The sequence below is a fragment of the Salvelinus namaycush genome, chromosome 6 (assembly GCF_016432855.1).
Source record: "Salvelinus namaycush isolate Seneca chromosome 6, SaNama_1.0, whole genome shotgun sequence".
NCBI lineage: Eukaryota > Metazoa > Chordata > Actinopteri > Salmoniformes > Salmonidae > Salvelinus > Salvelinus namaycush.
Genome location: NC_052312.1, coordinates 45,661,384 through 45,677,663, shown reverse-complemented (window position 1 = coordinate 45,677,663; position 16,280 = coordinate 45,661,384). Strand labels below are relative to the sequence as shown.

The 16,280-nt window shown below is 40.5% G+C and overlaps 1 protein-coding gene across 2 annotated transcripts in view; it reads left to right on the top strand.

Moving 5' to 3' along the window:
- Nucleotides 1-16,280, top strand: part of LOC120050089 (decorin-like) — a 49,038-nt gene that overhangs the window by 17,644 nt on the left and 15,114 nt on the right. Inside the window, exons 2-3 of one of the 2 annotated variants that reach the window (XM_038996729.1) lie at nt 1,440-1,678; nt 9,809-9,921. In XM_038996729.1, the coding sequence (XP_038852657.1) occupies nt 1,459-1,678; nt 9,809-9,921 (333 nt within the window). In that variant the 5' untranslated portion in view covers nt 1,440-1,458. Of the gene's footprint in view, nt 1-1,439; nt 1,679-9,808; nt 9,922-16,280 lie in introns of those variants that run through there. The other variant, XM_038996730.1, reaches the window with a different exon arrangement.

The window sequence follows — 16,280 nt, the reverse complement described above, 5'->3', positions numbered from 1 at the left end:
GTCCACCCATATTAAGATGAGCAGAGGCATATGCCACACAGTTGGAACCCATTCCATTTCAATCCATCAACCCATCAATTTTGTCATACATTTTTTTTCATGAAATTGATCCCAGATACAGTATGCTCGGAGAACTCTGTTCCCATTGAGTGCTGTAATGTAGCTCTGTCTGTCTGTGTGATGGCTGTGGGTTAGACCTATAATTACCCTGCATGTTCAGAGAGAGCCGCCGCAAGGCCTGATCCTGTTCCCATTGACCTGACGCCACCCTAAGAACCGGACACACACACACACACACACACACACACACACACACACACACACACACACACACACACACACACACAGTCACCTACCCAGCAATCTGTCTGTCATGCAAAGGTCCAGCAGACCCGCCTCTCTCTTTGGTCCCAAAGTAATTGAAGGGGCGGTGTGTAACCACAAACATCATGAGCCGAATAATAACACTGACCCTGAACCAGTTGGAGAGAACTGAAAGTACAGTACAGTAATCGGGCTGTGTTTGTCTGGGCTTGGACTACTGGGTCAGTTTGACTGGACAGAGTGGGTTTTGTGTGACTGGACTGGCCAGAAGGCTTGAGTGGGTCAAAAATGGTGGGTCAAAAACTGGAATGGATGACCATTGCGGTCATGACTTGTCGGTCAGAGAAGAAGACTGGAAGATTTCTCACAGTATATGGCTGGTTTTCTGTAGTCTTAGAGGGCCTTGAAATGGAGAGAGATAAACAAGGAAAACAGTATAAGTACAAATTACTTTCCTGTACAATTATACAGTAATCAGTCATTGGTTTGACAAGATGTTTTTCACAAATCGTTACCATATATTGTTAATATGTATGCATACTTACTGTTTCTGCCCTGTGAAAGTGCACATACACTTGGTACAGCCTTGGTGGTCCCCCATTTTACAGATTGATACATTTCCCAATGTTCTTGGCTTTGCCCTGACCTCTCCTCTTTAACCTTTCTTAGGTAAATAGGCCATTCTCCCCCTTCTGACCTGTTACAAACCTAAGCAACTCCAGGTGCTTGGCCTTCTAGCCTATAGCCTCCTACCTCTGACCTTTACCCGCTCTCCTTTTCCCTCTCTCCCTGTCACCCCCACACACACCTCACAACCCTTTACTTGAATGAAAGGTTGGCCTCTTTCTATCCTTGCCCTCTTAGGGAAGGGATCACTGCCACTACCTGGCTTTGGAACCCAGGTGCATGAGTTGATGAGCAAACTGAAGGAGACAGGAGAGTCAGCAACGCTTGGAGAACAATGGAATACAATAAAACAGCTTCTTTATTGCTAAAAGTAGAACACCTTAATTAACCTCTCACCTCTGCCCCCATCCTTTACCACCCACCAATACCCATGCACCCCTCTACAGTAGTTCTAACCTCTAAGCCATTACTTTTTCCCTCCCCCCTAGGCTCCCGGACAAAGGCACCATGAGGTCAGCCTGTCTCTCCCTGCTCCTGGTCACAGCGTGCTGGTCACTGCCCTTCCGCCAGTCGGGCTTCCTGGACTTCATGATGGAGGATGAGGCGGGCTCTGGCTCGCCAGAGGTGCCCATCGACCCCCGCGTGGACATCCTCACCATGCCCGAAGGACCCAAGTGCCCCTTCCGCTGCCAGTGCCACCTGCGCGTGGTGCAGTGCTCCGACTTAGGTGAGACACTCTCCCAGTAAATTCTATTTAATATCATAACAGTATGTACTTCTGTCATTCAATGTGTTTTCATGAGCTGAGGTCAATTTGTCAGTGTAATACAGACAACCTGTTGCATCAGCTCTTCTCTCCCTCTCTTGTCTAACTGATGCAGTCCCTTAGTTTACAAGATACATCTTCCTGGTTCCCAAAGAGGTGTTCCCTCCATCTGGGGACCTCAGAGAAATGTTCAAAGAGTGTCTGGTGTTTGATCTACCCATCAACAGCTCATTAATTGGCCTAAAAGAATATCGCCCCAGTCTGACCACTTTAAACGCTCTCAGATGCTGCGAATTTCACGCTCTTCCGCGACGATGACATAGTTTTGCTGGGACGTTGGCCTTTTTCTAATGTTCCTAATTGTTTTCGCAGACGCAGGGATATAAAAGGTTAGCGGGGCTTGGGAAAGTCTCGAACTCACCCCGGTTTAACAAGCCCAATGTTCTAAAGCTTGTTTTTCTCTGCGTCAGATCGCTCCTTTCTCCATCCCCACCGGAGGCAAACGAACTCTGCCACGAATTAGCCTGGCGCTCTGTTTCCACACGATTAAAATGATTTACTTGATCCTCTTAATTGTTTGCGAGATTATCCTGTTTATTTGCTTCATTCGCCCTTATGCTTTGGCCTGACGTATCTCTAGGACTACTGCTCTGCCAAGGGAAGTCACTGACCCAGTTGATTGGCTGTAGCTTATATAGCTTGTATAACTTTACAATTCTTCTCTTCTCTATGAGTTTGGTTGTTTTTTGGGCTTTACTCTTGTTTTAAAAGGGAGGAGCAGGGGAGGAATACTGGAGACAGAGACAGAGTGAGAGATACAGATGGACTGGGATGTATACACAGAGAGGAGAGAGAGAAGAAAGAAACAGACAGAAAGACAAAAAAGAGACAGAGACCTGTGAAAGAGAAGGAGTGAGAAGGACAGAGAAAGAGAGGAGGGAAATCAAGGAAACCGTGAGTTCCAGTGGAGGAAGAGAAAGACACAGACTGACCCACGCAGCCAGACAGACACAGACCAACTCCGACAGACAGATGGAGAGACTGATGATCAGGAAAGGGCTGGTTCCATTACCTCACTGAGTCCTGTTAGCGCTGAACGTCTCCCAGGAGCCCCAGAGTTGGATCCTCATCTCCGGCACCGGCCCCTCTGGCCTGGAGACTGCATCTGTTCCCCAGATCTGCTGGCACACACACAGGCCTGGGAGGGGAGGGGGGTGGAGGGGAGGGGGCTGGATTGGTTTGCTTTCCATCCAAAGTCACCCCCTTTAACAGTTACAAAATTGGATGAAAAAGGAACATTTAGCACAAAGCCTTATTTCTGCAGGCGTCCAGCTGGCGGTGTGTGCTACAGTTATCAAATGTGTATGTGCAGGAAGTAGTGCAGAGGCTAGTAGTCTAGACATTCACCAGACGTAGTTACAGTACATTTATTTAAAAAATACTTTTGGCAATTACTCGACAGGCATTGTGGTGTACAAGGTTGGGTAGGTTACTTTCTAAATGTAATCCATTACAATTACTAATTACTTCTCCAAAATTGTAATCAGTAACGTAACTTTTGAATTACCCAAATTCAGTAACGTAATCTGATTACATTCATTTACTATTAGATTACTTTCCCATTAAGAGGCATTAGAAGAAGACAAAAATGTATGTTACCAATTGAACGACATCTATTGCAGGATAAATCAGTGTTAAAATGTACATAACGGGCCATATATAAAATATAAATAGAATATATTAAATAAATGCTGTGCTCATGGAATGGCATGCTTTGAGCACTACTGAAAAGTGCTATTTACATGTGAAAAATGAATGCCATATGCTGCATTTGCTATAGGCCTATTGTTTACCTTTATGTTGATGACACTTTGATATCTTAATAATATGCAGCTGTTTAAAGGGCAAATCCACAGATGAAACATTAAGAAAACGTCTGCCCCGCCTCAGTTTTGGTTAAAAGCTGAGGGATGGGCCTGGAGTGATATAACCACTCTCAGAATAATACAAAAAAAATGTCTTAACCATGTTATGAGGCTATACAGTGTTTGTTTACATTTATAATGTTTACAAACATTGGAGTAAAACAAGCTTATATTCTGCATTCTCATGGAGTGTGACAGTTGAACTAAGCTCATGAATCAATTATATACTGTATATATAATTTATAAGTCCAAAAATGGATGTAGAAACTACAGACTGCCCCTTTAAGTATATCAAAAGTGTGCAAGTTTGAGCATGTGTCAATTAGGCCTATGGATTTATAAAAAAAATTCAGCATGAATTAGATTGAGCAATAAAAGCCCTACATTTATTCCATAAGCGTGGATCCGCACTATGCAGCTGTTGCAAGAACACATTTTTCACTGGCTGTCCACTGGTTTCAAAAACAATGATTGATAGACAGCTTAAACTTCTTGAATTCAAACATTATTGGGTTCAAATACACATTTAGATTTGTGAACAGCCATCCACAACAACCACAATCTGTAAGGTGCAAATAGCTAAATGAGAGAGCAGCAGTGTGATTCACATCAATGCGCTATGTAGATATCAATAATAAGTGATATCCGTATCGCCGTAGACTACACCACTGCTGTCATCCTTACCTCCAAGCGTTTATTCACGTTTGATCATCTTTGGATGCCAACAGCAGTCGCACCATTGGAAGACAGCTTGGACTGTAGCCTACAAAAGCCTGTTCCTGCTCTTTTCCCTCAATCCATCAAACACATTTGGTGTGTCATCATAGTGGTCTCTGACTTGTGGTCAGACTAGCCCAGGTGGAACAAATTTATACTTGCTCCTTTTTTCAATGCTGATATAAATGTCATTGAGAAAACAGAGAAGCGTCAAAGATTTATTTTTTCAAACATCCTTTCTGAATTAAAAAGTAATCCTCAAAGTAATCATCTAGTTTTTCAAAAGTATCTGTAATCTGATTACTATATCTTTTCTGGTAACATAACGGATTACAGTTAACGTTTTTTGTAATCCCTTACATGCAACGTGTAAGGGATTAATCCGTTACTCCCCAACCCTGGTGGTGTACTATCAAAACAGCTTCCTTTCTTTCTGAGTTAGGAAATTAGGTTTTATGAACACAAGACTCTTCATAAAAAATGCTAGGTTTCATTAAGGTTTAGATTAAAAACAGGCTGATGTTACAGTGGTCAAAGACCTTCATCCGACAGGGATATAATGTTCCCAGTTGCCTTGAACTATCCTATCTAGGAGAGTTTGATTTACTGGGTCCCTATGTGTCAACAGGTGCTGTGGATGACAGAAGCCCTTCTTTTTCCCAATGCCCTGACTGAACTGAGTCATTACTAGTATTGCTGACAGATGTAGCTACACTGTGCTGCTGTGAATGGACAACGTCATGGAAAACTCACGCTCAACTCAGGGACAATCAGACCCATAATGACTGAACAGACCTTCCCCTCACAAGGAGAGAAAGTTACAGTACACCCCCCAAAAAAAGGATTGCATGGCTGGAAATTGCATAAACGTTGTAATTAATGCTTGGGTGTGCTGAAAGCATGAGGGCGAGAGGCCAGGGCAGTCATATGCTTGGTATCACATTAATTTGTCTTTTATTGAAATTGCTACAATAAAGGACTATGTTGGCATTCAGCTCCTATTTCTCTAGTCTGCCACTTGCCAAGAGGTCATGTTACAGTGCCAGTATCTCAACAAGAACAGAGCGTACTATCTCAACCTCTGGTTTCTCTCACTTACTTATGTATCAGCCAAGCCGACTATCTTAAATGAAAACATAATCTGCAGAGCACTGAGACGATCTGACCAGCCATTTTATCCGTGACATTGCTATGGAAATGCTCCCAAGTTTGAACAAACTAATTCACTTAATATATTTTTTTATAGATGTTCTTACTTTTAATGGAAGATTCAAATCAAATCAAATTGTATGAGTCACATGTGCACAGTGAAAGGCTTACTTACGAGTCCCTAACCGACAGTGCAGTTTAAAAAAATATGGATAAGAATAAGAGATAAAAGTAACAAGCAAATAAAGAGGAGCAGTAAAAAATAACAATATATACAGGGGGGTGCCGGTACAGAGTCAATGTGCAGGGGCACCGGTTAGCTGAGGTAGTATGTACATGTAGGTAGAGTTAATTAAAGTGACTATGCATAGATGACAACAGAGAGTGGCAGTGGTGTGGAGACGGGAGGGTGGGGGAGGGGGCAATGTGAATAGTCTGGGTAGCCATTTGACTAGATGTTCAGGAGTCGTATGGCTTGGGGGTAGAAGCTGTTCAGAAGCCTCTTGGACCTAGACTTGGCACTCCAGTACCGCATGCCGTGTGGTAGCAGAGCGAACAGTCTATGACTAGGGTGGCTGGAGTCTTTGACAATTTTTAGGGCCTTCCTCTGACACCGCCTGGTATAGAGGTCCTGGATGGTAGGAAGCTTGGCCCCAGTGATGTACTGGGCCGTTCGCACTACCCTCTGTAGTGCCTTGCGGTCGGAGGCCAAGCAGTTGCCATACCAGGCAGTAATGCAACCAGTCAGGATGCTCTCGATGGTGCAGTTGTAGAACCTTTTGAGGGTCTGAGGACCCATGCCAAATCTTTTCAGTCTCCTGAGGGGAATAGGTTTTGTCGTGCCCGCTTCACGACTGTCATGGTGTGCTTGGACCACGTTAGTTTGTTGATGATGTGGACACCAAGGAACCTCTCAACCTACATTTACATTTACATTTAAGTCATTTAGCAGACGCTCTTATCCAGAGCGACTTACAAATTGGTGCATTCACCTTATGATATCCAACCTACTTCACTGCAGCCCCATCGATGAGAATGGGGGTGTGCTCAGTCCTCTTTTTCCTGTAGTCCACAATCATCTCCTTTGTCTTGATCACGTTGAGGGAGAGGTTGTTGTCCTGGCACCACACTGCCAGGTCTCTGACCTCCTCCCTATAGGCTGTCTCGTTGTTGTCGGTGATAAGGCCTACCACTGATGTATCATTGGCAAATTTAATGATGGTGTTGGACCCCTGAGAGGCCCCTGCGTTGAAGATCATCTGGGGGGTGGCCCGTCAGGAAGTCCAGGATCCGTTTGCAGAGGGAGGTGTTTAGTCCCAGGGTCCTTAGCTTATTGATGAGCTTTGACGGCACTATGGTGATGAACACTGAGCTGTAGTCAATGAATACCATTCTCACACAGGTGTTCCTTTTGTCCCGGTTGAAAAGGGCAGTGTGGAGTGCAATAGAGACTGCATCATATGTGGATCTGTTGAGGCGGTATGCAAATTGGAGTGGGTCTAGGGTTTCTGGGATGATGATGTTGATGTGAGCCATGACCAGCCTTTCAAAGCACTTCATGGCTACAGACGTGAGTGCTACGGTAGTCATTTAGGCAGGTTACCTTAGTGTTCTTGGGCACAGGCACTATGGTGGTCTGCTTAAAACATGTTGGTGTTACAGACTCGGACAGGGAGGGGTTGAAAATGTCAGTGAAGACACTTGCTAGTTGGTCAGCGCATGCTCACAGTACACGTCCTGGTAATCCATCTGGCCCTGTGGCCTTGTGAATGTTGACCTGTCTAAAGGTCTTACTCACATCGGCTGCAGAGAGCATGATCACACAGTCTTCCGGGACAGCTGGTGCGCTCATGCATGTTTCAGTGTTATTTGCCTCGAAGCGAACATAGTAGTTTAGCTCGTCCGGTAGGCTCGTGTCACTGGGCAGCTTCGGCTGTGCTTCCCTTTGTAGTCTGTAATGTTTTTCCCTTTGTTATTAAAGGTTGGGACCAGTGAGTGTGACCAGAGGCACTATAAATACATCCATTACACACAGGTGGCTCATAGCAGAAGTCTGTTGTCTGCTATTCAGTCTTTCTCTTCCAATCCTTTCAGAGGACAAAAACCCTGAGACTAAACATCTCAACCAGACTTTCCTGCCACCTGACTCTCAGTAACTGACCTCTCATCCCTGTCCTCCTCTCCTACACGTAGACACACTCTCTCCAAACTGTTTACCGTACCAACCACGTCAGCTCTGACTGACAGAATGCCATGTGGTTCACCTCACGCTGCTAGTGGAAAAGAGAGAGAGAGCGAGTGAGAGAGAAGAATAACAAAGATGGATTGAGGTAGAGAGAGTAGATGGGGATGTAACGAGAGGAGAGAGAGAAGGCGATGGATGGAAAAGGGGAGCGAGTAGATGAGAAAGAGACGTGATGGAAGGCTGAAGGGATATGAGAGAAGGACATGAGGAGTGAGAGAATGTAAGATATTAAGTGGGAGTGGGAGATGGAGAGAGGGAGCACAATGGTGATATGTCGCACAGTGAGAGCCTCCCAAAGACAGCTGTGTGGAGGATTGTGGAGCTTGGGCAGGGTAGGAGAAACTGATAGAAAAGCCAACTGAGCTGAAGAGAATGTTTGTGTAAGTGGGGCGTTCTCAACGCTTTTAAGCCAAATTGTGTCTGCATATGTGGAGTTTAAAAGACATAGCATTTAAGCCCTGAATGACAAAACAGTTTATTCTAGAGACAACCGCCGTCCTCTAGAATGGAAACCAGCCATGTGAACCTTGAACCTTAGTCATTGTGTTGTTTAGATGACTTGTGGTAGCTCTCTGTGTTCGCCCTCTATTTAAAACAATACCCATAGAATAGAATAGAATAGAATATAATAGACCAGAACAGAACAGAATAGAATAGAATAGAATGGAATGGAATAGAACACAATAGAATAGAACAGAATAGAATATAATAGAATATAATAGAATATAACACAATAGAATAGAATGGAATAGAATATAACAGAACAGAACAGAATATAATAGAAAAGTTAGAATAGAACAGAATAGAACATAATCATATTACACAAAATACATAATTTACCCAATACATCTACATAGTGTATACCTCACCCCAGCTCATACTTCCCTCAGTGTTCTCCCTCAGAACATATGGTTCTGGTTTACCAGTTATATAGACAGGTGACATTTACTGTCTCAGTGCCAAATAATGCAATGTACTCTCCAACCCAAACTGCATGCAATGAGGTCAGTGCCCAGATATGTGGACACTTGAAATTGACGGAAATTAATTTTGAGTCCCATTTCCACACTGTGTGCCATAGATTGTTTCAATGCTAACTCATGGTGTATCTGGTATCACTCATGTCTGGATTATTACCATGAAACACATCATACTTTGGTTCTTTGGGGTTATTCACTGCTGACATGCTAAACATTTGGACATTTCCGACTTGCTAACTGGTTGAACACGGCACGTGTATAACTACAACCAGTTAGCAAGTCTGAAATGTCCTAGTTTCCTTGTTCCGACTAGCACGTGAATGCGCCATAATCTCTCGACCACGTTCTACTGCAAACTTCATTTCCCATCAGCTAGCAGGCACAGCTGCAGCACAGCTCAGGACGTCTCCTGTCACCTGGACAAACATACCATACACACGGCCAAGCGTGCACACTCTCACACACACACTCCTTGTCGTGTGTCATCATGCACACAAATGCTTATGGCAGGGTTGGGCCAAACCTAATTTCATTCAACATCATTAACTCTGAAATTGAATGTAAAATACAATAAAAAAAAAAATTAAAAAGGTAAATTAATGAATTAAAATCACATGGAGCTATGAAACTAGCTTCAACGGTTTGGCCTAGAAGTATCTCTCCTCTCCTTCCTGTTTTGTCTCGGTCTGTGAGTATCTCTCCTCTCCTTCCTGTTTTGTCTCGGTCTGTGAGTATCTCTCCTCTCCTTCCTGTTTTGTCTCGGTCTGTGAGTATCTCTCCTCTCCTTCCTGTTTTGTCTCGGTCTGTGAGTATCTCTCCTCTCCTTCCTGTTTTGTCTCGGTCTGTGAGTATCTCTCCTCTCCTTCCTGTTTTGTCTCGGTCTGTGAGTATCTCTCCTCTCCTTCCTGTTTTGTCTCGGTCTGTGAGTATCTCTCCTCTCCTTCCTGTTTTGTCTCGGTCTGTGAGTATCTCTCCTCTCCTTCCTGTTTTGTCTCGGTCTGTGAGTATCTCTCCTCTCCTTCCTGTTTTGTCTCGGTCTGTGAGTATCTCTCCTCTCCTTCCTCTTCTTCTGCAGGGCTGAAGAGTGTTCCAGATGAGATCCCTGCAGACAGCACCCTGCTGGACCTGCAAAACAACAAGATCACTGAGATCAAGGAGAATGACTTCAAGACTCTGAAGGGACTGCAAGTAAGAGTTTAACACTCAATATGTCCCCTCCACTAAACACTCAATATGTCCACAAAACATGTCCCCTCCCCTAAACACTCAATATAGTCCCGTGTGGCTCAGTTGGTAGAGCATGGCGCTTGCAACGCCAGGGTTGTGGGTTCGTTTCCCACGGGGGACCAGTACAAAAAAATAAAAATAAAAATATGAATGTATGTACTTGTAAGTCGCTCTGGATAAGAGCGTCTGCTAAATGACTTAAATGTAAATGTAATATGTCCACTAAACACTCAATATGTCCACTAGACAGTCAATATGTCCACTAAACACTTCATATGTCCACTAAACAATTAATACTGTATGTCCATTAAACACTCAATATGTCCACTAGACAGTCAATATGTCCACTAAACACTTCATATGTCCACTAAACAATTAATACTGTATGTCCATTAAACACTCAACATGTCCACTAAACGCATAATATGTCCACTAAACACATAATATGTCCACTAAACACATAATATGTCCACTAAACACTCAACATGTCCACTAAACACATAATATGTCCACTAAACACATAATATGTCCACTAAACACTCAACATGTCTACTAAACACATAATATGTCCACTAAACACTCAATATGTCCACTAAACACTCAACATGTCTACTAAACACATAATATGTCCACTAAACACTCAATATGTCCACTAAACACATAATATGTCCACTAAACACTCAATATGTCCACTAAACACTCAACATGTCCACTAAACACATAATATGTCCACTAAACACATAATATGTCCACTAAACACTCAACATGTCCACTAAACACTCAACATGTCCACTAAACACATAATATGTCCACTAAACACATAATATGTCCACTAAACACATAATATGTCCACTAAACACATAATATGTCCACTAAACACTCAACATGTCCACTAAACACTCAACATGTCTACTAAACACATAATATGTCCACTAAACACTCAACATGTCCACTAAACACTCAATATGTCCACTAAACACATAATATGTCCACTAAACACTCAGTATGTCCAATAAACACTCAACATGTCTACTAAACACATAATATGTCCACTAAACACTCAACATGTCCACTAAACACATAATATGTCCACTAAACACTCAACATGTCCACTAAACACTCAACATGTCCACTAAACACTCAACATGTCTACTAAACACTCAACATGTCCACTAAACACTCAACATGTCCACTAAACACTCAACATGTCCACTAAACACTCAACATGTCCACTAAACACTCAACATGTCCACTAAACACTCAACATGTCTACTAAACACATAATATGTCCACTAAACACTCAACATGTCCACTAAACACTCAATATGTCCACTAAACACATAATATGTCCACTAAACACTCAGTATGTCCAATAAACACTCAACATGTCTACTAAACACATAATATGTCCACTAAACACTCAACATGTCCACTAAACACATAATATGTCCACTAAACACTCAACATGTCCACTAAACACTCAACATGTCCACTAAACACTCAACATGTCTACTAAACACTCAACATGTCCACTAAACACTCAACATGTCCACTAAACACTCAACATGTCCACTAAACACTCAACATGTCCACTAAACACTCAACATGTCCACTAAACACTCAATATGTCCACTAAACACATAATATGTCTACTAAACACTCAACATGTCTACTAAACACTCAGTATGTCCAATAAACACTCAACATGTCTACTAAACACATAATATGTCCACTAAACACTCAACATGTCTACTAAACACATATGTCCACTAAACACTCAACATGTCTACTAAACACATAATATGTCCACTAAACACTCAACATGTCCACTAAACACATAATATGTCCACTAAACACATAATATGTCCACTAAACACTCAACATGTCCACTAAACACTCAACATGTCTACGAAACACATAATATGTCCACTAAACACTCAACATGTCTACTAAACACTCAGTATGTCCAATAAACACTCAACATGTCTACTAAACACATAATATGTCCACTAAACACTCAACATGTCCACTAAACACATAATATGTCCACTAAACACTCAACATGTCCACTAAACACATAATATGTCCACTAAACACTCAACATGTCCACTAAACACTCAACATGTCTACTAAACACTCAACATGTCCACTAAACACTCAACATGTCCACTAAACACTCAACATGTCCACTAAACACTCAACATGTCCACTAAACACTCAACATGTCCACTAAACACTCAACATGTCCACTAAACACATAATATGTCTACTAAACACATAATATGTCCACTAAACACATAATATGTCCACTAAACACATATGTCCACTAAACACTCAACATGTCTACTAAACACTCAATATGTCCACTAAACACTCAACATGTCTACTAAACACATAATATGTCCACTAAACACTCAATATGTCCACTAAACACATATGTCCACTAAACACTCAACATGTCTACTAAACACATAATATGTCCACTAAACACTCAACATGTCTACTAAACACATAATATGTCCACTAAACACTCAATATGTCCACTAAACACTCAACATGTCTACTAAACACATAATATGTCCACTAAACACTCAATATGTCCACTAAACACATAATATGTCCACTAAACACTCAACATGTCCACTAAACACATAATATGTCCACTAAACACTCAACATGTCCACTAAACACTCAACATGTCCACTAAACACTCAACATGTCCACTAAACACATAATATGTCTACTAAACACATAATATGTCCACTAAACACATAATATGTCCACTAAACACATAATATGTCCACTAAACACTCAACATGTCTACTAAACACTCAATATGTCCACTAAACACTCAATATGTCCACTAAACACTCAACATGTCTACTAAACACATAATATGTCCACTAAACACTCAATATGTCCACTAAACACATATGTCCACTAAACACTCAACATGTCTACTAAACACATAATATGTCCACTAAACACTCAACATGTCTACTAAACACATAATATGTCCACTAAACACTCAATATGTCCACTAAACACTCAACATGTCTACTAAACACATAATATGTCCACTAAACACTCAATATGTCCACTAAACACATAATATGTCCACTAAACACTCAACATGTCCACTAAACACATAATATGTCCACTAAACACTTAAAACTGTATGTCCACTAAACACTCTTTGTCCACTAAACACTCAACATGTCTACTAAACACATAATATGTCCACTAAACACTCAACATGTCCACTAAACACTCAACATGTCCACTAAACACTCAACATGTCCACTAAACACATAATATGTCCACTAAACACTCAATATGTCCACTAAACACATAATATGTCCACTAAACACTCAACATGTCCACTAAACACATAATATGTCCACTAAACACTTAAAACTGTATGTCCACTAAACACTCTTTGTCCACTAAACACTAAAACATGTCTACTAAACACATAATATGTCCACTAAACACTCAACATGTCCACTAAACACTCAACATGTCCACTAAACACATAATATGTCCACTAAACACATAATATGTCTACTAAACACTCAACATGTCTACTAAACACTCAGTATGTCCAATAAACACTCAAACATGTCTACTAACCACATAATATGTCCACTAAACACTCAACATGTCCTACTAAACACATAATATGTCCACTAACACTCAACATGTCCACTAACACATAATATGTCCACTAAACACATAATATGTCCACTAAACACTCAACATGTCCACTAAACACTCAACATGTCTACGAAACATAATATGTCCACTAAACACTCAACATGTCTACTAAACACTCAGTATGTCCAATAAACACTCAACATGTCTACTAAACACATAATATGTCCACTAAACACTCAACATGTCCACTAAACACATAATATGTCCACTAAACACTCAACATGTCTACTAAACACATAATATGTCCACTAAACACTCAATATGTCCACTAAACACTCAACATGTCTACTAAACACATAATATGTCCACTAAACACTCAATATGTCCACTAAACACATAATATGTCCACTAAACACTCAACATGTCCACTAAAACCTCAGTGTCACATAAACAATTAATACTGTCTGTCACTAAACACTCAATATGTCCACTAAACTCAATTTGTCACTAAACACTCAATATTCCACTAAATACTTATACTGTATATCCACTAAATTCCAATGTGTCCACAAAATAATCAACATGTCACTAAACACATATATATAGTCCACTAAACACTCAACATGTCCACTAACATCACTCACATGTCACTAAAACTCACATGTCATAACCCATATATGTCCACTAACACTCAGTATGTCCAATAAACAATTAACTGTCTTCACTAAACACTAAATATGTCCACTAAACACTCAACTGTCCGCCACTAAACACATAATATGTGCACTAAACACTCAACATGTCCACTAAACACTTAATACTTATATCCACTAACACTCAATAGGTTCACTAAACACTAATATGTCCACTAAAAACCACTTAACTCCTGTATGTCCACTAACACTAATACTGTATGTCCACTAAACACATCATATGTCACTAAACACTAATACTGTATGTCCACTAAACACATACTATGTCACTAACACTCACATGTCCACTAAACTAATACTGTATATCCACTAAACACTCAATATGTCACTAAACCTAATATGTCTCCTAACCTAATACGTACTTCCTAAACACTTAATATGTCCACTAAACACTCATATGTTCACTAAACACTTAATACTGTATGTCCACTAAACACTCAATTTGTCCACTAAACACTCAATATGTCCACTAAACACTCAATATGTCCACTAAACACTTAATATGTCCACTAAACACTTAATATGTCCACTTAACACTCTATGTCCACTAAACACTCAACATGTCCACTAAACACTCAACATGTCCACTAAACACATATGTCCACTAAACACATATGTCCACTAAACACTCAACATGTCCACTAAACACTCAACATGTCTACTAAACACTCAGTATGTCCAATAAACACTCAACATGTCTACTAAACACATAATATGTCCACTAAACACTCAACATGTTCCTACTAAACCACATAATATGTCCACTAACACTCAACATGTCCACTAAACACATAATTGTCCACTAAACACTCAATATGTCACTCAAAACACTCAACATGTCTACTAAACACATAATATGTCCACTTAAACACTCATATGTCCACTAAACACTCAACATGTCCACTAAACACTCAACATGTCACTAAACACTCAACATGTCTACTAAACCATAATATGTCCACTAAACACTCAATATGTCCACTAAACCACTCAATATGTCCACTAAACACTCAACATGTCCACTAAACACTCAACATGTCCCACTAAACACTCAACAGTCCACTAAACACATAACATGTCCACTAAACACATAATATGTCCACTAAACACATATATTCTTAACATAATATGTCCACTAAACACCATGTCTACTAAACACAATATGTCCACTAAACTCAACATGTCCACTAAAACACATAAATATGTCCACTAACACATCATTGTCCACAAACTATGTCCACTAAACACATAATATGTCCACTAAACACTCAACAGTCTACTAAACAAATAACTTCCACTAACACATAATATGTCACTAAACACTCAACTGTCCACTAACACATAATATGTCCACTAAACACTCAACATGTCCACTAAACACACTAATATGTCCTAAACACTCAACATGTCCACTAAACACTCAAACAGTCCACTAAACACTCAACATGTCCCACTAAAACACATATATATTCCACATAATATGTCCACACTAATATGTCCACTAAACACATAGTCCACTAAACACTCAACATGTCCACTAAACACTCACATGTCACTAATAGCACTCAACATGTCCACTAAACCACATAATATGTCCACTAAACACCATTCAACATGTCCACTAAACACTCAACATGTCCACTAAACACTCAACATGTCTACTAAACCTACATATGTCCATCTAAACACTCAAACATGTCCACTAAACATCAAATGTCCACTAAACACTCAACATGTCCACTAAACACTACATGTTCCTACCTCAATTTCAAACACTCAACATGTCCCCAATACAACAATTAAACTGTCCTGTCCACTAAACACTCAATTTGTCCACTAACACTCAATTTGCACTAAAACACTCAATATGTCCACTAAATACTTAATACTGTATATCCACTAAATTCTCAATGTGTCCACAAAATATCCACATGTCCAAACAAAACACAT